Source organism: Aythya marila (genome assembly GCF_965140915.1).
Source record: "Aythya marila genome assembly, chromosome: 9".
NCBI lineage: Eukaryota > Metazoa > Chordata > Aves > Anseriformes > Anatidae > Aythya > Aythya marila.
In genome coordinates this window covers 24,764,935-24,789,160 of record NC_139050.1, presented here as the reverse complement: position 1 = coordinate 24,789,160, position 24,226 = coordinate 24,764,935, and the positions used below count along the sequence as shown (strand labels likewise).

The following is a 24,226-nucleotide window of genomic DNA, read 5'->3' as shown; positions in this document are numbered from 1 at the left end:
ATACGAGCCAATATCGTGTTTTGAGGGCGAGATGAATTAGATTTATTTATTTTTTTTGAGGATCTCGCCTTTACATCTCAAACCTCGGCGGCGCCCGACCCCGCATGCGCCGCGCTCCGGAAGCGCCGCGCTGAGGCGCTGAGGCGGCGGGCGGCAGCCATGCTGCGGGCACTGCGGGCCGGGGCGGCGCGGGGCCGGCGGCAGCCGCAGGTAGCGGGGGGGGGGGCGGCCGCCATCTCGGCGGGGACCGGGAAGAGCCCTGACAGGGCCCGGCTGAGGGGCCGCGCTGAGGGGAGCGGGGCCTGCGCCGCGCCGTGACATTGGGGAAAAGAGGGAAAAAGTGGCAATTCTGGGAAAAAAGGGTGTCTGGCCGGGGCTGTGCTCGACCTGGAGAAGTCCCTCGTTAGGCTGAAGGCGCCCGTCTGCGGGAGGGAGGCTGGAGTCCGGCGAGGGGACAGGGATAAAGGACAAAGCAGCGGCCCTGGCCTCGGGGCTGCCTGAGGGCTCTGCAGGGCTTCAGGGTGCTCAGAAAGGCCCCTGGGGGCAACTGAGAGCAGCAGGGTGACCATTTGATCCGCATTTGATCTGTGCTTCCCTAAACCAGCCACAATCCCCTTCTCCAGCTTCTCCTGAACGCCTGCAGGCACTGCTCCTCAGGCATCCTCCCCAATGAGCGGATCCGCAACATCGGCATCTCGGCCCACATCGACTCGGGGAAGACCACCTTGACGGAGCGAGTCCTCTTCTACACTGGCAGGATAGCACAAATGCACGAGGTCGGTTTTTGGGGGATGCCAGGGCAGAGTGGCTCTCCGTGGGCTGTGTGTTGGGTGCCAGCACAGCGCTGCTGGGGCTCGTTCATCTGCAGCCTACTGCGTGGGGTCAGGGAGCTGTGCCTGATGCACCCGGTGGCAGGCCAAGCTAGGAGAGGAAACCTAAATTTAAATTTAAAAATAAATGGAGAAGAAGAGGATCAAATGATCCCTCATTTGCTGCAGTGTTCTCTCTCTTCCACAACACTTCAAATCATATTTTGAAACTTATTTCTTCTTATTTCTGGTAAATGCACCATGGGAGATGCACGTTTCTTTTAATACTGTCAAAGATGGCTGTGAGAAACTGAGAGAACATAAGGATATAGTTTTTAGATTCAGATATATTAGCTTATTAAATTAATAAAAAAAATATAAATTTATAAATAAATAATTTATAAATTAATAAAAAAGCTTATTAAATTAATAAAAAGTGAAGCCTAATTTGTGGCAGGTTTTTGATAAGCTCTTTCAGGGTGATGATCAGGAGAGTAAAACACATTAGCTTAGTAGATGAAGCTGCAAAAAAATCAAGCTTCTTTGCACTTCAGGAATTATAAATGGTTCTCTCATGTCTCCTTCTCATTGCTGTGTGAAGGATGATGCTCACTGTATGAAAGATTGCTCCTGCTCCTGTAGAATTCCCAGTAAGCTCTCTTGGACTAATTTTTTTAAATTTATTTACTGATAAGGTGAAAGGTAAGGATGGAGTTGGAGCTGTCATGGATTCAATGGAGCTAGAGCGACAACGTGGAATCACGATTCAGTCTGCAGCAACGTACACCATGTGGAAGGACACCAACATCAATATCATAGACACGCCAGGTAATGGCGGTTCCAAACGCTGTAAGGTTGCTCTTCCTTTATATATAAAAAAAACGGTGCTGTCTTTGTGCTCGTTTAGCGATTGACCTTGAGATCCTGTATGTCTGGAGACTGATTTCGTTGGATGTTGCTGTTTTTTGCAGCTGTGAGAAAACCATTACTATTTTTTATCATCTATGACTAACTTTTTGTTGGCTTTTTTTTATTGTTACTTAGGACACGTAGACTTCACAATTGAAGTAGAGAGATCTTTGAGAGTTCTTGATGGAGCTATTCTGGTTCTCTGTGCTGTTGGAGGAGTTCAGTGCCAGACAATAACTGTGAACAGGCAAATGAAACGTTACGGCGTGCCGTTTGTAACATTCATCAATAAGCTGGACAGACAGGGCTCTAGTCCAGCCAGAGCAGTCCAGCAGTTGAGGTATCTATCGCTTTAACTTACCTGTGGAATAATTCTGAACTATTCACAGAGCAGATTAATACTAAGAATATTGAAAAACATTCTCTTGTGGAGTCTGTAATCGCATTTTGGGAGATAATGCATGGCTTGAGGTTAAATGGGGAACTAGATTCAGAGCCACTTTAAAAACAGCCTTTTTAATTTTTCTTAGATACTGGTGGGAAATGTCCTGTAGCTCGCAGCAGGGCAATGACACAAGGTTGGGCAGTTTCTGCTTCAAATACCAGAAGTTCCGCGTGCCTCTTACCTGCCACCTTTCTGTGCCAAACTTTTATCTGTGAGATACACATGTTAATGTGCAGCAAGGGAGAAGGAACTCCCATAATCAAGTAATCAATCTGAAAGCTGTCTTTTGTGCTGCCTTTTTTCCCATGGAAGTTGCTCACTCTATCTGTTGGGATATAGAAATCAGGCAGTTACTCATGGTAAAATGCAACTAGGCATTTTTCATCAGTATTGGTAGATTTTGGCACTGTTAAAAGAACGGAATATGGTGATACAGTGTAGGAATGAGATGTTGTTTAAAGACCATCTGGAGCACATGAATGGAAGTGACTTTTTTCTTCAGCTAATCGATGTTTCCTCACTTTTTCAGATCCAAGTTAAAACACAACGCAGCTTTTGTTCAGATTCCAATCGGTCTGGAGGGAAACTTTAAAGGAGTTATAGATCTAATTGAACAAAGAGCTATATATTTTGATGGTGCATTTGGGTAAGGTTTGAAACTTGCATATTTCTTGTACTGAAGTGATTCTTTAGATGTGTAATACCTATAGTTTTTCTTCAGATATGAAGCCTGCTGTTTGGAGAGTTAGGGATGCAGCTTATGTTAGGGCTGAGGTATCAGCTTTCAGCCCACCAGGTTACAGCAAAACGATTCTGCAGAGTCAGATTTAATGACTGGTAGCTTCAGCATGAATCTCTGGCTAACTGCGGCGGTGTGCAGGGGTGGTAGCAGTGCTTGCCACCCAGAGAGATGGGAGACTTGCTTCATAACGGAGCAGATAGTGGAGATTTGGCAGGAGCTTACTGGGATGAAGATAAGATGTGGGTGAGCTTGTTGATCAGGTTGTCCTGCATCCCTGCAAACTCCTGCCGTGAGTGGGAAGAACGCTTTCCTGGTAAAGCATCAAAGCATCAAAGATAGCAAGTTAATAACCCAATTTTTTATTTATTTATTTTTTAATATCCATGCCAACAGTAAATTTTTCTTGGTCAGGCTGGTCGTCATAATGACTAGTGATTGAAAGGCTGCTTCGTGTGGTATCCCTCAGACTGGCTGTATTATTTGTGTGTTTTTAGCCAGACTGTTCGATACGATGAAATCCCAGCGGAGTTTAGAGCAGAGGCTGCAGATCGGCGTGGGGAGTTGATCGAGTGTGTTGCTAATTCGGATGATCAACTCGGGGAGCTGTTCTTGGAAGAAAAGATTCCAACAGCTGCTGACTTAAAGGTAACTTCATGGTGTTTCTTCTTAACATTGTGTTCTTTCTGACTTATTCCCTTCTCCCTAAAACGTTTCTTGAAGTCTTGAAGAAATCCTTTGCCTGAGCTCTGTAGGGCGTCACCTCCTGCGGGTGGACTCCCAGTCCAATCCCTATTGAGGGCCCATTCCAAATTTACTTTCTGATCAGAAAGTCTGAGCTTGTGGATGCCCCTTTGAGCCATTTGCTCGGCTCTAAGGTACATCTGCTTGTTTTTGCCATTCTGTTACCTACCTGCAGTGCAGCTATTGATGTCTGTGACTTACCTTGTATTCTGTAGTGAATCAGTTGTGAGTTGCTCTAAGTCTTCCTGTGCCTAGGAAATCCTGCCTCAGTTTGTTTTTGTGTTGATGGCATCCATCGGGTAAAAGGAGCAGTACACTAGAAGGAAATCGGAATGACTTGACTTGGAGATTCCAGAGGAAACAAATCTAGGACCAAAAAAAAGAATTTAAAAGAGAAGAAAAATGAATTTCTTGAAAGATGCGGAATGCTTGTACATGATTTATTTTATGAAATACTTTAAATACCAAGTGTCAAACATGCCAACACAGAGGGAAGCACACAGAAGTAATGAAGAACACCATTTTTCCTACATCAGCTGGTCATAGACTGAAAATTGTTTGTTTCCAGGACAGTTTGGTATCAGTTTTTTCAAGTGCATGTCCACATAACAAAACGTGGTGGGGAAGCCCAGCTGCTGCAGCTCTCCATTGTTTTGCAAGTCCTGCAGCAGTTTGTTCCTGGATGAGATCAGCTTACACTGTTCAGTGGTGGCTGAAGAGTAGACACAAACATGTTCTTGGCGATCTGCACGTCCTGTAGTGGATTTTTATGTGGATCGCAGTCCCTTCCCTAAGGACTGCAGGTGAGCAGTGACTGTGGTGTTGGCTTTAGTCAGGACAGGTATAAACGCTTGGCTACCCCAGTCAGCAAAAAACAGCCTGTACCACACACACATGGACTTAATTTTTCTGTGCTGTGAGCGTGAGGTGGCCTGAGGACACCTTAGGGCACTGCTCACCAAGTTGGCATTCACCACGCAGCCCCGCGAGTGGGTGTGTAACAGGGCAGCAACGCACAGCTGTTGGCACACAGCGAGTTGTTGGGTGTTGTGTCGTGACAGCCGGTAGCGTAAGGCAGCCATACCGAGGGCTGTATTGCAGGCATGATTCCAACGTGGTTGCTTTTTACCCTTTTAGCTGTGTTATGGCCATGTAGATTGAGTTAATTCATGCTTGGTGCAGGTATTTGTGAGTATTTGCCAGCACGTCTTGCTACCCTCAGAAGTTAACCTGAACAATAATCTTCTAGTGGCTGCTGTTAACAGTTATTAATCAAAGATTGAAGCTGCCACAGGGGATAAGTTGCTTAATGTGATAAATTAATAAAAAAAAAAAAAAAAGTGCTGTGTGAAGAGCCTGTAGCCATGGCAGAAGTGTTGCATGCAGACTGCTTTTCCAAGGGAGCTGCTGGTGAAGTTCAAATCAGTTTGCTTTAGAGTGGCAGCGTGTTGCACAGAGCCTCACTGGGGGCCGAAGTCTGCCTGACGTGACACTCCTCACCTCCTTTTGCTTCTCCCCGCTGGGTGCTCAGCTGTGGCTGCAGGAGCCGAGCCGAGCTGAGACGTGGTAGGAGCAGGAGCTATTTCGGTGAGTGGAGCCCGCCAGGCCAGCTGGGCTCAGGTCAGGAGTGATCAGAGTGTTACTTTAAACAGAGCCGTGACATTGAAGTCCTCTTCTGAGCATTTGTCTCCTTGGCAGTGCCTGCTTGCCTTTGTGCAGTAGTCTTTTTTTCCTGGTAAGATTTGCCCTGCTCGCTTTCCTGGAAGTTGCCCACTCTATCTGGTGGGATCGGGAGGGCTGGCAGCTGCTCAGAGCTGGTGGGCACGGCAGGTCCCCCAGGGGTTATTCATTTGAATCTTCATGGCCGCTAAACTTTGATCATTTTTAACTTTGTAACAGACCTTGGGCTTGAGTTTAAAAAAAACAAAACACAGCCCACACACCTTGTTTTGGCTGTCTGGGTGATTACTGGTGGTGAGGAGTAGGCAGGAATCTGTATATCCTCACTCGGCTCGAGGCGTAAAAGCAAAAGGCTTTTTTTCAGAAGTACCCAAAAAATGTAGCTCTTAGTGATACAACCATCCATTTAGCTAGTCCAGTAATCAAATATTATTTTATGAAGCCTGAGCTGGTCATGTTTCAGGGCAGCCCGTCTCTCTTAGGTAAAGATAGAAATAGAACAGCAATTCTGGAGACCTGCAGGGATCAGCCCTCCACCTAGAGGAGGGATGGTACAGATGTGAGTACGCCAGCACCGTGAGAGGTGACAGGCTTTGTGCAGCAAGCTATTTTTGATAGCTCCTGCTGGGATGAAAATCTGTTGCAAAACTGAATTTGCCTATTCAGCATGCATCTGCTTCCCACTTCTGAAAGCCAATTAATTACAGCTATAATGGCTCCAGCACTGCAGATGCAGGTTAATTCGTCCTAATACGTCCCCGAAGATGGATTTTCTTTCAGTGGCCAGCAGCCAAGTCTCTGCTGAAAATAATCTTTTGGTAGGAATGATGCTAAGTATCGCTCCTGGATGGCACAGTCCTAGCACACCGTGGTTGCTGCAGATCAGCTGGCTCGACATCACCCAGTTTGCTGCCGTCCGTAACGCTGCACTCAGGGAGCTGACGTGCCCCAGCTGCTCAGTAGGGCACCGGGGTACCAACAATCTCTGTAAGGAAATAAAAGGGTGCCTCCCCACCCCTAAAGAGGGTAAATTGCAGTCACGTTGCTTTATTTGAAAACATGTGGCCAAATAGAAGCACCGGGCATCAGCTCGGGGGTATTTGCAGCGTTGCAGTGTGTGAGAGCAGACGTGGGCTAAAGGAGCAGAAGTGCTGATGTAGGAACTTTTTCCTTGTATTATTTTTGTGAAATCATTAAATCAACAAATCAAAGGGAACAGATCTCATTCTCAGAACAATTTAAAGGAAGGATTTTCTATTTGTTCTGTCAAAGGTTTTTGTTTTTTTCCATTGTCACTTTTGGCTCAGGTAGTCCACATCACGCTCTGGGTTAATGATAAAGATAGTTCAGCCTTCTCTCTTCAGGTTCTCTAAATAACTCCCAGCTTAGGTGATGTGATGTATCTTAGTCTGTTAAGGGGAATCCATTTCTTTCCGTTTATCAGACAGCAGGAGCTGCTTGAGTTGGAGTGAGGCCACCGTCTCTGCGGGGAGGTGGCATCCTCTAGTGGCAGGGAGGGGTGAGGCCGAGGAAGCAGTCCTGGCTTCGGTAACTGGCTGGGGTTAGTTCCTTTCTGCTCACCTTTCCAAACCTTTACAGATGACAGCGATTGAAGCCATTCTGGAAGCTGTTGGTTCTCAATTAAGCATCGCATGACATTGCAAAGCGTGGGTGGAAACCACTGAGCAAGCAGGAGGCTGGTGTGCAGTTAGGTTTTCGTTCTCAGCCGCTTAGGAGATCCTGCAAGGATTCCACAACTTCAGCAACTGCAGATGAATGTGAATAGGTTCTTCTGCTGTGATGTCAAAGCACTCCTCATCAAAAAATGATGATTCCTTGGGCATGACACTTAACCAAATATCTCTGCACTACCAAAATTTCTCTTTCAGCAGAATTTTCCATACTTTAGAGAAGCTGAAGCGTCTCATCTTGCTTTCACAAATATCTGTGTATTGTTTCCCAGCGAACTTAAATATGGGGAATGAGAGGCCTAAGACAGACTTGAAGAATCCCAACTTTATCAACGTAGAATCAAGGAACTTTTTCTGAATATTCTGGGGTTATCATTGTAGTTCTTAAGCATTATCAATTCTAAGTCAAACTTAAGTTGTTGGAGGGTGTGGAGGGCAACTCTCTTGCTTCTCTAGAGTATCAGTGAGCAAGGTGTAGTGGGAGGCTTTTGTGGGGGGGCTCCAGCAGATAGCCAATGTGGATGGAGGCGATGTCTGGAATGCTTCACATTGGTGCTGCATCAGACTCCCGGAGCTGTTGCAGAAGGCCAGTAATGCACTGATAATTTTTCCAGCTTGCAATCAGAAGAGCAACACTGAAAAAGTCCTTTACCCCCGTACTTGTGGGAAGCGCTTTGAAGAACAAAGGAGTACAGCCACTGCTGGATGCTGTCTTAGAATACCTCCCAAATCCTTCGGAAGTGGAGAACTATGCTATTCTTAACCAGGGGTAAGTCCATTCGTTAACCTATGCTGAGGTCTTAGAATAAGGTTTGAAAGCAGTGCAATATGTGGTGGGAAACTTCAGTGACAAAACACGCGGTCATTTACCATTTGCATTAATTAATGCAATTACCATTCTGCGCCACATTCCAAAAGTAGGAGAGCTCACCTGTCATTTCAGGGTTGCTGTTTATACTTGTACCTCTAATGCGCACTAACTATTTTTCAAACGTAACATTTATATACTGAGACAGCTCTTATAAATTAATGATAACCCTTGAAATCATGCCTACATTAGAGGGGAGAGCACATCTGAAATACGTTAACTGATGTTTTATTCATTCGGACGTGGCTGTTGAAGTAGATGTGCCATCACAATTAAGAAATATGAAACCCGACATCAGAGGCAGCAAGCAGCCCTTCACATTCCAGTCGTGGCTTGGGGGTGGTCATCAGGCCTTCTGAATGCCTTAGAGTTGTTCAGACACAATAAGAGCTAAGCAGAAATGATGCCAATAAATACAGTTTATGGCTTTTTCCCAGCGGTCACCTGAATTTTTGAGTCCTGGCTGCTGCTGGGCCATTTCCTACATGTTAACATCTGCCTGCTAGGGTGGGCTGAAATGCCTAATGTGGCTTGTGGGCATTGGCAGAGGAGTTCTGCAGCATCCCTTCCCTGTGCTTCTGCATCCACATTGCAGTCTTACTACAAAGCTGCGGTTGCAAAGCCTTTAAGATTGGCGTGTTCAGCTGCTTTTAGGTCAACCACTGGTACACCCATTTCCTTTTATATGCCTTCTGTACCTGCCAGTACAGAGAAGTTAACCTGTGGCATGCAAGCTGCAATTCAGTGTATATAACGTGCTCTTGTTTTGTGTTTTGGTGGATAATCCCCTTGCTGGCATTTACCAAAACCTTCCTGTCTTGTATGTGCAAGAGTAGAACAACCCAGCATGTAAGGCTCTGCTATAAACCTGTGAAACCAAGGGCCCTTGGGACTTTCCAAGACTGGACTTGTGTTAGAGGAGATTGCTGTGTTTTCTTCATAACATAAACTGCATTTCAATTCTGTTTTTTTTTTTTTTAAGGGATTCTGAGGACAAAGCCAAGTTCCTGCTGAAATCCACTCGAGACAATTCCCAGCCTTTTGTAGGCCTCGCTTTTAAACTAGAGGTAAGCTGTTTAATGTTCTTATCTAATATAAAAAAAATATTAGAGAACAGTAGAAAACACAAACCCAGCTTCCAGCCATAATATACACAAATGTATCAGACATTGCCAAATTTGGAAGTCTTTAAATAGATTCTGGGCCTCAAATACTTCACAGTTTTAAAACCTGAAAGTGTTTTTTTGTTGTTGTTTGTTTGTTTGTTTGGAGGGGGAAGGTTGGCTTATTACAAATACTTTCCGAGAAAAATTCAGGGTTTTTTTAAGTTGAAAATAATGGAGCAGGAGAGAGACAAAAAGGAAAAAATACAGTTTTAACCAAATGGGTTGCTTGCTGCCCAGAGAGTAGCAGTTCACATGAAAATCTGGAGTGTGGCTGACCAAATTATTAGCTAATGTGTGCCTCTGTTGGGAAGGCTCAGCACTGGCAAAAATGGTGAAGTAAAGGAAATAGCCAGTAAATGTCAAGTTCCTTTTCAGAGTCAAGTGAAAGCTGAGACTATGCTAAACAAAGTTTTGTTTACGTATCTAGTGTGTAAACTCAAAACAGAATAATTTGTTCAGTCAGAGCAGACCATACTTCACACAGTAGTTGTCTTGACTCCCGGAAGGATTATATTTCATTTTTAATGAATTTTGATTTCAGGCCGGCCGTTTCGGGCAGTTAACTTACCTTCGAGTTTATCAGGGGATGCTGAAGAAGTCTGATTATATTTATAACACTAGGACTGGGAAGAGAGTGCGTGTCCAAAGACTTGTCCGAATGCACTCAGACAACATGGAGGTGAGTGAGGGGCAGTCCAGGCACATGGGCTGCTTTTTGAGATACTCTCACTAAACACACTTCTCGCTTTTCAGGTATCTCTGAATGATGTGATAATGTCAAATTTCTGCTTTTGTTGTTAATTCATGTTTGCCTGTAGCGTTTAATAGATGTCTACAAGAAACTGAATGATCTTCAGTGTATTATGCCCACTGAAGTGGAAGAATCTTTGCCTGGGAAGCATTATAAGATGGCTTTGAGATGACAGCTAAAGAAAGCTAGCTGTGGTATTACCCCATGTTCCATGCTTGTGGGAGAAGGGAAATAGGATTGGCAAAACATCCAGCAAAGTTTTCTTTCATGTGATTATCAAACACTATTCTTAAACTGAAAATTGATTCTCAAACTGCTGCAAATGCAACCCTTTCCTGTTTAAAATTCCTTAACTCCATAGCTGGATCATGACCGCCTGTAAAAATGTTTTGTTGCTTGCTTTGCATCCTTACATTAAAGTAAGGTAGCAACCAATCTGGGATACACTTTTTGGACATTTGTTTTGAAGAAATGGGTGGGGGAAAAAAAGGAGCTTAATGTTAGGCTTTTAAACATGGTGTTTATATCTCTGCTTAAAACCAAATGTAGTTTGTAATGTTAATATCTTTTTCAGTGTCCTCTAAACAGTAACTTTTTTTCTTTCTTAAGGATGTAAACGAAGTTTATGCAGGAGACATATGTGCGTTGTTTGGAATTGATTGTGCTAGTGGGGATACGTTCACTGATAAAACAAGTACTGACATCTCCATGGTGAGTATGCCTCCTCATGTACAGAAATTTACTAGGATTTTGTTGTAAAAAGTTATAATCATCTGTCATGTTTAAATATTTTTTGATGTATTCACAACTGCAAATATTTTTGTGATGATTATACCTCAGGAAGGCTGTATATGTAGAAGTGTGGTGCATTCAAGAGCTGCACATTCGTTTACAACACTTGACATCAAATCCACTATTGCAGTGTTATCAAACCGTTCAGGGCTGTCGGAAGCATTACCACATCATTTGCTGTCCATGGGTAACTGAATACTGAGAGGATGCTATTATCCCCAAACTACTGAGCTATGTATTTGTATACAGATGTAAAATATCACTTTTATTTATATGTACATTTACAAAATATGATGGGAAGCAGAGTCTTCGAAGTAGTGTGAATCCATACAGAGAACAGCTTGTCTCTAGGTAAGTCTTGGAAATGCTGTGGTTGGCAGTATGGCGTTTATTAAGTCATAGCCTTGTAGCAGTCCTGAGGAGAGTTACATAATTTTGTTGCACTTACACGATGATATTAGACGCAGGTTGATACGTAAAGCAATCATCTGTTTGTGACCCAGAGTTCTTGTGATCCACATTTTCTGGAGAAGTTGCATCACTAGGTGTAGCAACACCTGATTGCGTGATCTCTTCCTTTATCACTTGCAGGAGTCCATACACATCCCTGATCCTGTTATTTCGGTAGCTATGAAGCCTTCCAACAAGGTAAGAACCTGTGAATCAACCTTTTTCTGACCGAGTGGCCTTCCTTCTGCCGCTTTTATTGCTTTGTGCTGGTTAGCAGTCAAATATGAAATCGTGTAGACTAAGGTGAGCGTTGTTGTGAAATATTCTTTTGAAAGTACTTAAGAACATAATCACGTTATATGAATGATGTGTTAGATAATATTACTTAACCCTAAAGAACGTGTGTTTTGAGCTAGGTAAACATAGACTTCAAATAACTGGAGAAATAAATGCAGCTCTAAGTGGGTGGCTGTTTCAGAAAATAACTTCATGAGAGTAGAAGTGCTAAGCAGTTGACAAGAAAATTTCAGGTTTCTTCGTGTGACTTCTGGACATTCAGTTAATGTTTCCTTTCAATGTGTAATTGTTTTTTAGAACGACCTTGATAAATTTTCAAAAGGCTTGAGCCGCTTTTCAAGGGAAGATCCCACCTTTAGAATCCATTTTGATGATGAGAGCAAAGAGACCATTGTCTCTGGAATGGGAGAACTGCACTTGGAAATCTATGCCCAGGTAATTTGGAAAGCAGAATCAATGGAGTCTACTTTTGACTATTTTGCCAACCAAGAATTCTCCTTCCTTTCTGGCAGAGACATGGCATTGCTATACAAAAGTTTATCTGCAGGTAGGATAACCAATGCCAGTCTTTAGGCCTGATTTTGGAATTGAGTACTTTAGGTCTCTTCATATTTGCAGGATTCTCTGCAGGTGCACAACTAAACTTAAAACCACGGTTCTCACGTGACAGCTATTTTGAGGTTTTCCTAGCAGAAAGTGACCACTAGTAGCTGCTTAGGGAAGTACTCAACTTCTTAGTCAACTTTTGAAGACTCTTCCTCTCTAGTGGTTCCACTTTGAAGGCTTATTATCTATTTAAATGAAACTTCTGTCTAGAATATTTTCACTTTTTTTTTGCTTCAAAGACATAAAAATTTTGTATTAAGCACTATACTTTGCTTTAGCAGCCTTTGCTTATAATGAATTTTCCTGTTAATTATTTCCTACAAGGAGAGAGAAATATTCTGCTTCCATTCTTTTAAATGTATCATTCCATAATTAGAGATGATGCAGGCAGGAGGGAACAGTTACTTGCAATGATTTATTTGTTTCTTTCAAGTTGATATCTGTTCTGGATTTTAGTTTAAATACAGCAGATGTATCTGAAATGTTGAAAGGTTGAAGAAAAGCTGGCTTTTGTTTCGGAAAATTTAAACTTGAATAAATAATCACATGGTTGCTTTTCCCTGTATTGCCATGGTGTAGGTACAACTCTATTTCATTCTTTTTTTTTTTTTTTTCCTGCAGAGAATGGAAAGAGAATATGGTTGCCCTTGCACCATGGGAAAGCCAAAAGTTGCCTTTAGAGAGAACATATCTGCACCTGTGCCGTAAGTATTCTTTTAGCAACAATGGAGGGTTTTTTTGTTTGTTTTGACATAGACTTTGACTGCACAGTAGAGAAAGTGCCAGATCAAAACACAACAAAGAGGGGGAAAATGTTTGAACAAAGGTTCTTTCTTCGTACCTTGATTGTTTGTCCACCCCACCAATTTATATTCCCCCCCTTGAAATGCCCGTGGTAGCATCTGAGCTTCTCCCATTGCTGTATCAGATGCTGCAGTCATCCTATACATGTTTTGGCTGACGGCTGTTCTGTGTTACTTCAATGCCATGCTGCGGATGCCAAAGAACTGTCATTTGCCAGGGAATAATCTCCTGTGGGTAGAAAGTAAAAATGTGAGAAGTGAGAAGGTGTTTTCTTTGAACAATACTGAACTGGCACCGACTGCTCTAACAGCCATACCTGGGCTGGCTTTAACTAGGCTGATCCTGCACCAACAGTTCAGGATAAGCAGCACAACACACAGTCCTGTTGAATTGTTCAAGTTTTTAAGTTCTCCTACAGGAGCGGTGTTCACAGCTCCAGCTAGGATGCAGTTAAGCAGTCCAGGATGCTGGCAGCTTCTTCTTCCCTTTATCCCTGGCCAGTTTGCCCATAGTATTTCCCAAGAGGAGAGAGCTGTGAATGACCACTGTATTGAACCTCTGCCATTTGCGAGAAACACTGGGAAATCAGTTTAAAATTAGTCTCCCAACACAAATTAGAGAGCTGTTGTCTCCTGCCTGCATGGGGACAGATGCAGATAATGCTGAGACAGATGGGTGGTCATTGCCCTAACCTCACCCATTTCACCAGCTGGCCTGCCGGCACCAAATCTGTGAGAGCCTCACCATCTGCATGTCTAAGCTGGACATCATACAGCTGGCAGTCTTCAAAACAGAAAAGCTTTTTAGAAATAAGACTTTACCTGGGACACGTTTTCATGAAGTAGGATCATGTAGTCGAATTCAAGATACTCATCACTTCTTTTCTGGAAAAATAAGATGAAAAGGGCTGAACTTAAGACTTCCCTCTTCCTTAAAAGTAGTGAATCAGTTCGCTTTGGTTATAATAAGTCTCTGATACACTTCCGATGAAACTGGCCGCTCATGTTAATGAATAAAGCAGATGTAGCTTAGTCATTATAACAAAACAATAATGTTTTGTTTGTGAACTCTAAAAATCTCATTTGAGACTGTAGATAACATTTAAAACCATGCTAATTCCTCCTTTAAAGAAGCTAGACACATCATAACTTTAGGAACTTATTTGGAAAGGGAATAGCTGATTCTACAAGGTGTCAGTTTAGCTTGAAAATTTGTGAATAAAATTGTCAATAGAGTAAGATTTCCAAGCTACTCCAAATGCTTTATAATGGGTAGGAAGTTATCAGTGTGTGAACAACAGAATACCTACTGACCTTTGGAACATTCTCTTTACATAACTACTCATCAGGCAGGAGGAACAAAATTACTAGAGAAAGATTACAGCAGGTTTAATAGTCTTCCGTCTTCCTTATCCTTAAATTCACCTGGTTTGTTAAAGAGGGCTTTAAAACCTTGCATGTGGTTAGCCCTGCTCCATCTGTGAAATACTTTAAGGTAGCCATCAGAGGGAGCAAATTGTTAACAAATCCTGCTCCCAAAATGAGTTTCTGCATTGCCTTCACACCTAAAACCTCATGAGAATTCACTGGCTGTACTGGGTGGCCAAATATTTGGGCTCTGAAAGTCTTTCTTTTCAGAAGAAAACCCAATCTAAAAATCTAAACAGGATTTCAATCTGAACATTCAATCTAAACATTTTCAATCTGAAAATCTAAACAGGAAGTCCTCTTTTTCAGATCTAGCGTACATACTAAATTTAAAGTTGACCATCACTTCAGGAATTATTCTTAACTCACAGTATATTTTCTCCAATTTGAATAGAGAAGAACTGGAAGAATCTACAGAATTCTATTCAGTTAAAACATTTTTGCTCTGATCGTAACTTTTCTGAAAATAGGTTGCCTTTCCAGGTAAAATGCCTTCAAGGCCTGTTGATGATGGCAGCTGTTGACTCAATTTGAGTAGCTGTATTAAGATTTGACAGTTGTATTTATTTCTGAGCTTAGCTGCTCAGGATTAGCATAGTACTTGCAATCACTCAAAAAATAGTGAAAATATAAAACATTTAATCCTGAGTATTCTGTTCCCTCGCTGTCTTATGACATGTTTTCCTGAATGCAGTTTCCATATCATAAACTTAGTTGATGCATATAATGCTGATACAAGTCTAGGAGCAATGCTTCAATTGAACTGAACTATAAACATTGGGTAGAAAGCTAACCCTGAGGTAAGTGTTACAGAAATTGTTAAATGGGTCATTTAACTCTTTAAAAAAAAAAAAAAAAAAAAAAAAAAAAAAAAAAAAAAAAAGCTTTTCTGCAATATGAATGTCTCAACAAAAAATTAATTTATTCTACTCCCCCCCAGGTAAAAAACAGCATTACTAAGAAGTTTGGGGAAAAAAAAAAAAAAAAGTTGTGTGGACTTAAATCAGTATTTTCTTTCTTGATTAGCATTTGAACTAGCAAATGGATAGAGACTGGAACAGTATAAACAAAAAGCGATGTAGATTGTATTTTATTGAAGTTGAGATGCAGCCCATTGCTGCTTGTCTAGATCTTGGTACTGCAGAGATGTCAAGCAGTGTTACGGTGACTGATTGCTAGATCATGATGTAAATCAAGAATATTCCAATGCCTGTTATGCAGGTGCAGGATTACTGGCAGATCAGCCTACACTACAGATGAAAGGCAGGAAAGTAATATAAAACTGTAATCAAAGGGATGACCCCTAAGTGGAAAGGAAATTTTTATTTTAACTAAATAACCATAGAATACTGCTCTCACAGGAAAGCTGCTTCTAAAAGCAAAATTCAGGAAGAGAAGAAGTAGACTGAATAAACAGGCAGCTAAAACATAAAGCTTAAACACTGGCTTAAAAATGAACCAGACCAAGAAGTTGAGACACAGTTGAGGTTTCTTGCTTAAGAACTTTGCCTCAGCTGTACTTCAGTACATGCCACAATTGTTTAGCTCCTGAATATTTTATTTCTTGCAGGGCATTGATGGTAACTTACCACTTGCTTCACGTGCTTTATTTGGGCAAGTTGGTACTTAGTATTTTCGTTTGAGTTCTTCCATATCACATAGCCAGAGGCAGCCCAGGCTAGTGCTCTGATGGGCTCCATTTCTGGGGGCACATTGCCGTAGCTGTCTGGGAAACAAAGCAAAAAATACACATTAAGTAAAATTCATGGAGTCGCAGTCATTAATGGGATGATACAGCTTAGTAGACAGGGTCTGGTGCTAAAACTCAGGGGACCTGGCTGATGTTTCTTGCTGTTACAGACCTATATGATCTTGGAATAGCTGCTATACCACCCCTCTGCCCCACTTCTTCCTCTTAACACACACTCTGTAAGGCCTTCAAGGCAGGGGTTGCTCTGCAGTAAGCGCATACCAGAGTAGTGCAGTTGGGGCACCTGGTGTGCTACCAGGAACAGATAAAGAAGAGGTTAAGAGGTAGCAGAGGGTTTTCAAGGAGCAGTCACATGCAAATCACAATTCAGCAAGGAAAGTGCAGAAACGTGTATTCAGAGAAGGGCCAACAGCCCGATCCCCCTGGTCCCAGCTCCTATGGTAGGGGCTCCCACATGGATCACGGACCACCACCGCGTTAGCTTAGGCCACGGAACACGTTCTCTTGCTTCTTTCTCGCCCAGGTCCCTTCTTTGTACCTGGTATGTTCTCTGCCACAAGCTCATTTTTCAGGCTCTTGATTCGATTGTAGAACAGGTTATCCGCTTCATCTGTGTTCTTAAGTTCGCCTTCAATTGTAAATTGCACATCTGGAGCAGCGTTTTTGTTGCCCAGATGATAAAGAACCTCAGCAGTGCAGTTAACAGTACTGTCCTGTTACAGAGTTAATTAAGGTATTAATACTTGATTAAATGCATGTATAATATTTGTAATTTGCACTTTAAAATTTATTTTTTTATTTTCTTAGGGTATGGCCCACAGAGATTTGTGATTATTTAAGACAAGGTTCCATTTGTAACAAGGTTCCATTTGTAGCATTTCTGTGAATATACTTTAAAGGCACTTTTCCTTCTGTAGAGATCTCAAATGCAGTGTTTGTGGTGCAGAATGTCACTCCTGTTACTTAGTTGGAGTCATGGGTTTGTATAACTTCCGTTTGAAATTGAATGACATCGTAATGTCTTTGTCATTTCCCTCAATTTGGTGTCACAGCAGTAAGCATCAGATACTCAGGGCTTGTATGGTGTAGGAAGTGGTGATTTCCTTTTAGTAAAAAAGGGAATCACCCTTTTCAGATTTAAAATTTGAAACACAATCCCCAGCTGTTACGGTCGGCTAGGATCAGCAGCATGAAGTTTTGGCTGTTCAGTACACATCACTAGTGCCAAATTCTGCCCAAAAGGTGTTAACAAAGTAAATCCAAACTCACTTTCTCAAAGATGTCTTCTAACACGAATTCCAGGTGGTATTTATGCCCGACACCATCAATATCCTAAATAAGGAGAAGATTAAGAATATTTATTTTGTATAATGCTGAATTTCTTTGGATTCTGGAGAAGTTTCTCCAGAAGTTACAGAAGTTACTCTGTAATATGAATACAGAGCTGGGCTATTCTTTTTTTTTTTTTTTTTTCCAGCCATTAATGAGATTGCTCATTCAACACACACGTGGCACAGAGCCTGATCAGTGCCACCTGTTCCCTTCCCAGTCTTGCATGCTGGCATCCCAGCATGGTTCTGCCCTATACCACATACTGCCTGGTTAAACTTGACACACCAATCTTACTTGGTTCCTTATACTGCACACATTTTGCACTTTGTTAGCAATTGCATTAAGTCTTTTTACAAAACCAGCTATCCGCAGTTAATCAAGCAGGTTAGCTTTGCTACAACCCGGGTCCTAGCAGGCTTAGGGGCACATCACCCCCTCTGTGGTGAATTTTGCCTCCCTCACAGCATCAAAGAGCATCCTCCCCCTGAGTGCGTGTGCTGTGGGGGTCCTTAATTAAACACCATCTGCCTGCAGAAGGGCAGACACAGCATCAGCACCGTCAAACCAGCGTCTATTCCTCAGCCCCAGGCAGCGCTGCCTCAGGGTGCCCGCAGCCCCCTCAGGCCCCGCGGCCGGGCCTCACCTGGCGGCGGGCGCGGCTCAGGGCCCTCAGCGCCGGGCCGCGCCCGGGGGTCCCGCGGCGCCAGGCGATGAAGGCCGCGGCCAGCGCCGCCGCCCGGCCGGGGAGGCTGTGGCTGGGAGGCAGCTCCAACGCCGGGCTCGGACCCTGAGACATGGGGCTGGGGGGTTTTGGGGGGCGAGGAGGGCGGCCCGGCTCGGCAGGGCTGTCCCCGGCGGCAGCAGGAAGCGGCGGTGTGGGGAGGAGCTGTCACGGAGCCCTCCTCCTCCTCCTCCTCCTCCTCCTCCTCCTCCTCCTCCTCCTTTCCCTCCCCTAACATCCTGAAACAACACAGCCAGGTGTGATAGAGGGTTGAATGTCTCAAAAAAACGAAATCCTTCTAGTTCCCTTAAAAAAATAAAAGTATCCAACAGTTGTTTGGTGTTTTTTCCCCCCAGTCACCCTTTCCCACTACCATCAAAGTACTTGGTGGGACTGCGGGTTCATGTGGAAATAAGAGCTTGTGATTCAGGCAGGCAATGAGCCTGAAGGTAATCAGGCTTTATTAGCGTTGCTTGCCATATACAGAAGTGTTTTGAGTTGTTAAATCATTGCAGGCTTGTAGGTTCCAGCTTGCAAGATGAAGAAATGCATTGCTCCTCCTTTGAGCACTGGAATATTCTCAGCTGTTTTCAGCCACACAGCTTTTAGTCTTCTTGATTAACTGAATGGAGTGAAGCAAAATGCACAACAGGAACTTCTTCCTTATGAAACCGTAGTTAGAGCACAATTTCTGTAATGAATAACATAGCGTTCTGTGGGGTTTTTGCTTGGTTTTAGGTTTGAATATACACACAAGAAACAGACTGGTGGAGCAGGCCAGTACGGCAAAGTTATAGGAGTCCTTGAGCCCCTGGATCCTGAAGACTACACAAAATTAGAATTTGAAGACAGAACTATTGGCACAAATATTCCAAAACAATTTGTGCCCGCTGTTGAAAAGGTACAAAGCGATTTGTGTATGTCTGTGGTATAAGAAATACTGATTCTTGTGGTGTTGTTTTTTTGCAGTATTCTGTTAACATTTACTATGACTGTCTTGCCCCAGGCAAGGAGACTTTTCCCATTATTTCAGTGGAAGCAGAATCAAATTTATATGTTTTTGCTTAATATCTTACATTCCTAACTTTTCCACTTAATTTAGAAGCTGCTGTTTGTTTTCTTTGGTAGTGTGTGCTTGCTCTATTTCTATAGCAGTGCCTTAGTATGAAAGCTAGGCTTGCTTTTCTGACAGTAAAACAAGCCTCCTTCTGATGATCCTGCTTTTTAATTTCCATGTTCTGCTTCCGATTGTGGCCACATAGTTCTTATCCTTGATTCTGAAACATGCAACTTTTTTGTGATTTCTCTGAGACCAAATATATAGGTAACTGTAGTTAAGTTAATTTAATGCGTGAGTTACCAACTATTTCTTTTTTTTTTTTTTTCTCACCACTTCTGTGGGCTTCTTCTGTTTGTGTAACTGTATAATTTATCATATACAACTTTAATACTTCTCTGTCTTCTCATGATCTTTGAAATCATTAATCAAACTAAAAGAATTCTTTTGTTATTCCATGATGTGACACTTCAAGATTTTTTCCAAGTCCTGGAAAAAAAACACACAGTCTCAAAAGAACCTTGTTTTTCAATCCAATAGTTGAAGTATTATTTTCCACATAAAGCATTCTTTCACTCTTTGATCATACAGCCCCTTAACAAAACAAAGTCCTGAGTACGTTCCTTTTCCTTGTCTTCTATTGTATTGCATTATTTCTGTTTTTAAGGTGACCAAATTTAGTGTCTTTTATAGGCCATTGTTAATAGCAATCTTTTTAAAGCTTAATCTCAGTCTGAAAACTAACTTTAAGATGTTACTTGACAGGGATTCCGAGACGCATGTGAAAAAGGTTTAACATCTGGGCACAAGATATCTGGAGTCCGATTTGTCTTAGAAGATGGTGCACATCACATGGTGGACTCCAATGAGTTCTCTTTCATCAGAGCAGGAGAAGGAGCCCTAAAGCAAGGTATAAAACTAGTAGTCTGAATGTGTAGTCCTGCTGGCTTGTTTATTGTTGGAGCAAATTTTAATGACATCATTTCTTTAGGTTGGTTTGTTGCCTGGTATATCCATACGTATATTCAAAGTTTGGCTGGTTATGTAGAGCAGAATATGTGCAAAAATTCATAGAAATTTTGAGGAAGGCAGACTAATCTTATAATTGTATGAAAGAGGTCCTTTTTCCTAGATTAGATTAAAGAAACACCAAAAACTTCATATTTATTGGGGTAAAAAAACGAAAACATTCTACCAAACTATCAAACGCATCAAAATGTGCTATCAAACTATGTGCCTGCGAGCACAGAGTGTATTTCATGTTCTTTTCACTCCAGCTATGGAAAATGCCACTGTGCGTATACTTGAGCCCATTATGGCAGTGGAGGTGATGGCACCCACGGAGTTCCAGGGAACAGTGATAGCTGGAATTAATCGCCGGCATGGAGTCATCACAGGGCAAGACGGCTTGGAGGGTTACTTTACTCTCTATGCTGAGGTATGTGCTGGTAGCTGCTTCCTGACCCTTTTTTCTCCTCTGTTGCCTTTTGACTCTGTTACTGGTTTTCTTACTGGCTAGAATTTTAAACATTTTAGTCAAGTTACTCAGCAGATAAGCTTATCATGAATTTTCCATTTGTGGAAGCGTATTGTGCAGTATTAGTGAACCTATTGTAAACCCATCCTGCTTCAGAGAAGCGTATTTATTACCCTAAAATCATGTGGTGTCAGAGAAAGGAACAGAACTTGATTTTGTCAAGACCGGCTGGCTGTGCTACCTTGGAGTGAAACAAATCTGTGCAGCAGTACTGATGCAGAGTTAAGGGGGATGTTTCTGGCAGCTGTCTTCCTTCAGCTGATAACTGCATTAACTGTAATAATTGCAGATAAGAGCAAAGGATTTTTCTTCACACCTTTCATGTCCCTTATTAAATGTATTTGTTCTCATGTTAGAACATACAAAATGTACATCTAATAGTGGTGGTAGGTTAAATCCTCAGCAAAGCTTTAAGTAATGAGAAACCATACTGTGCATTGCTCCTGCTGCATAAACTGTATCTAGAGCTGCAGCCTTCAATGTTTCAAGTGTTGTGATCTCTTGCTAGGTGATGCAGGTTACTGAATTTGGCATACTCCAGTATCTGGTGCATTCAAACAGAGATTTGGGGGATTTTCTGCTGAATATACATTGTGAATATACATTAGTTGAAATAAGAGGTGTTTACGAAAGCAGGTAATAAAATCAGTACTGTTTACAAAGCACGCCAGATTTTTTGTATCATAATTGAGATTAGTTGGATGATAACCAAAAGTAGAAGGAAAAATACTGTGTTCCTACAAGAATAATATGCTTGGATTTTAGGTGCCGCTGAATGATATGTTTGGATACGCCACTGAGCTGCGGTCTTGCACAGAGGTAAGTACTCTACGATTTTTTTGCTAAAAGACTCTTATTTCTATGAATCAAGTGTGCTAATTTGCATCGGCATTTGCATAATACATGCTGCAGTAAAAGTGATAAAAATGGAAACAAATAAAGAATAGGAAAATAACATTGGAGCTGTTACTGATACTTTAACTGTTTCTTAATGAACATAGCTATCACTAGCTGTGTCATATTCAGACAAAAAAATCCCTGCATACTTTGGGGAGGGAAGACATTCAGAGTTGTAAATAATACAAAGCAACAATGTCACAGAAACAATGTTCAGATACTGTTTACTTTTGTATCTTATACCTACATGCCTCAGCACATAGTGCTCCTATACTTCGCTAAGTTTTTGCTGCATGTTATTTCACAGATTTGGGTGAGGCCTACAGTTACGTAAGGCTACTTGTTTAGCATCCTAACTTTGACTATTTTCTTTCCAACTCTTCAGGGAAAGGGTGAATATACAATGGAATACAGTAAATACCAACCATGTTTGCCCAGTACTCAAGAAGAAATAATTAACAAATACCTCGAAGCAACGGGACGACTTCCTGCAAAAAAGGGCAAAGCGAAGAGCTGACTTTTTTTCCTCTTGAATACATTGAACAGTTTTTCACAATCTTCTCAAAAAGCTCGGTTGCCCAAGCCATACAAGCAGTCAATCCTGGCTGGATAAGTGCAGGCTTCAGTGGGACTTGGACTTGTAATTTCATCATAATATCCTTCCTTTGTGGTATGCTCAGAAGTCTCATCAGGAGATTACAGCTGTATTGTTCAGATGTAAATGCTGCTCGTTAACAAAATACACAAATATTATAACATTGATAATAATTTGTCTTGAAATTTGTCTCAATCCATTTTATTAAAATAATTTTATTTTTTTAATTGATAAACCATTGTTTTGTAAGTGGGTGAGTTACTATTTCTCTGTCTTTGAAAGTTTAAAATTTTTAGGTTATCAGGCTAAATATTAACTCTGGATAGATGTGGAGGATGATTTGTCATCCAATACCGTGTATTTTTCATGTAAGTGCCCCAAGCACAGATCCTTTGCTCCTGCAGTCCACTTACAGCATACAGTCCAGAGGAATGCCAGTATTTCTTCCTTATTCTCCAGAAACAATGCAAAGAGTCCCCAAAGTCGTGGCAAATTGACCAAGGTCATCTGTCAGTGCTGCTTGCTTATCACCAGATCTGCTTATCACTTACGGTACGTGGCATTTGGAAAGAGTTGACAAGAATGTACATACAAGTTAACTCTTTCCAAAACTATGAGCAATATGGTTTTATTTTATATGCTTGTTTTCTTGGCTCCTTCTCAGAAAGCCAAACAAGAGATTCCTTTTTTTAGAATCTTTCAGTCAGGAGAGCATGACGCTGATGATACTTAGCTTGGTAATCGGTTGATGAGATCTTGCTTACTCGTAAAGAAGAGATAAAACATGCACGTTAGAAATAGGTGAGAAAAAGAAGATGCCATTTTCATTTAATTATTACCAGAAGATCCACTCTGGATTTTGTTTGCGTGCTCCTTCTTCCTGACCTACTCAGCTTAACAGCATTTTTGCAGATTTCCAGTAAACAGAGGAGGAAGTTCCAGTTCAAAACCAACTACATTCCTGGCGCAGGATCGTGGTTGATGTTTACCAGACACAGAACTGCAATGGCTGGGCTTCTTTTCCTCAGCATTCACAGAAAGACGGTGAAAATTACTAATTTTAAACTTGGAATGCGTACAGTGTCAGAGATTTGTCGGTGGCATGTAAATGCTAACTCAGTGCAGGCATGCTGTTGTATGTAAGTATGGTGTTGCTTTGGGCCAAATCCTTCTTGATTCCCTTACATCCGTAGCTTTTATTTTTGTGAAAATGTTCAGCTGGAACGAGTTTCAAGAAAAGCCCTGCAGGTTCTCTGACATTTGGAGATTTCCTTAAATAAGCAAATGTTATAGCACATTTGCCAAAGTTCAAGGATGCCTTATGCAGTGTGAATGCGATGTAAAGAAAGAAATGGGGGCTAGTTATTATTTTTGGTTATATTTATGACTTTCATGTTACGCTTTTTAGAGGCCAGTCATGATGTGAATTCTTGGCTGACAGATTCTGCCAGATGTGTGCTGGTTCTCCACAGATCTAACACAGATGCTTAGACCACAGCCTCAGGTCGCAGGCACGGTGTAGGGACAGCTGAGGCACGGTGAGGTCTGTTGAACTTAAATATGAGGGAGAAAAATCTACAGGTGGAGAGGGAAGGCTACTGGATGTGGCGGACGGTGGATGAAGGAACGGGAAGAAGCACTACCAAGAGCTTCATTTTGGAGATTTTACTTCTTCATGTGTGTTTTTGTTGTTGTTGCTTTTTGTTTGTTTTTAACTTCAATCAAATCTTAGGTAGCACTTGTAGCAACCTGATGTAGTTGAGCTCTTTGAGATATGCTGTGCTTTTTGTATGTGCGTGTGAAGAATTCAATGTGAACCAGCCTGAGCCTCAATATACGTAACGGTTGCATTGTCTTAACCAAGACTTTTGCTTCAGTACAACCTGTGTCATGTCAGGTTCTGGGCCACTGAGTAAAATCTTGGCCCTACAGAAGTTGGTAGAAATTCTGCCTTTGTATTCCAGCAGGGTTGCTACTTGCCCAGAAGTTACTACGTGCAGTTGCTTAACTGCCCTAAGTTGCATTATTTATATGGAATCAAAGTAACTCTGGTCTGGCGAGTTGAATGTATGTGATCCTCTGTCTTTGCCACTGCTCTCCATACTTTGAACACAGTAAGGAAATTAAACTTGTGGTTAAGTGCATTGCTGAAGTAGAGCCCCAAAGTGCAAAACCTATGCTATTTTCATGTTTTAATT

General features: G+C 42.0%; 2 protein-coding genes across 2 annotated transcripts; one reads left to right on the top strand and one right to left on the bottom strand.

Moving 5' to 3' along the window:
- Positions 1–124: 124 nt before the first annotated feature.
- GFM1 (G elongation factor mitochondrial 1) lies at positions 125–22,266 on the top strand. The gene is made up of 18 exons (XM_082767480.1): positions 125–210; positions 624–776; positions 1,505–1,637; positions 1,854–2,058; positions 2,693–2,809; positions 3,400–3,550; positions 7,632–7,786; positions 8,868–8,952; positions 9,593–9,730; positions 10,412–10,513; positions 11,186–11,242; positions 11,639–11,776; positions 12,569–12,651; positions 18,681–18,843; positions 19,765–19,909; positions 20,277–20,437; positions 21,302–21,355; positions 21,819–22,266. The coding sequence occupies exons 1-18, from the start codon at positions 160–162 to the stop codon at positions 21,948–21,950; spliced, it is 2,223 nt and encodes a 740-aa protein (XP_082623606.1). The 5' UTR covers positions 125–159; the 3' UTR covers positions 21,951–22,266.
- On the bottom strand, positions 12,660–18,063 carry LXN (latexin). Its single transcript, XM_082767481.1, has 6 exons — positions 17,865–18,063; positions 17,159–17,221; positions 16,428–16,602; positions 15,768–15,904; positions 13,573–13,635; positions 12,660–12,979 (listed from the first exon to the last, which is right to left on the bottom strand). Exons 1-6 carry the CDS (start codon positions 18,015–18,017, stop codon positions 12,890–12,892), a joined length of 681 nt encoding a protein of 226 aa, XP_082623607.1. The 5' UTR covers positions 18,018–18,063; the 3' UTR covers positions 12,660–12,889.
- Positions 22,267–24,226: the final 1,960 nt, after the last annotated feature.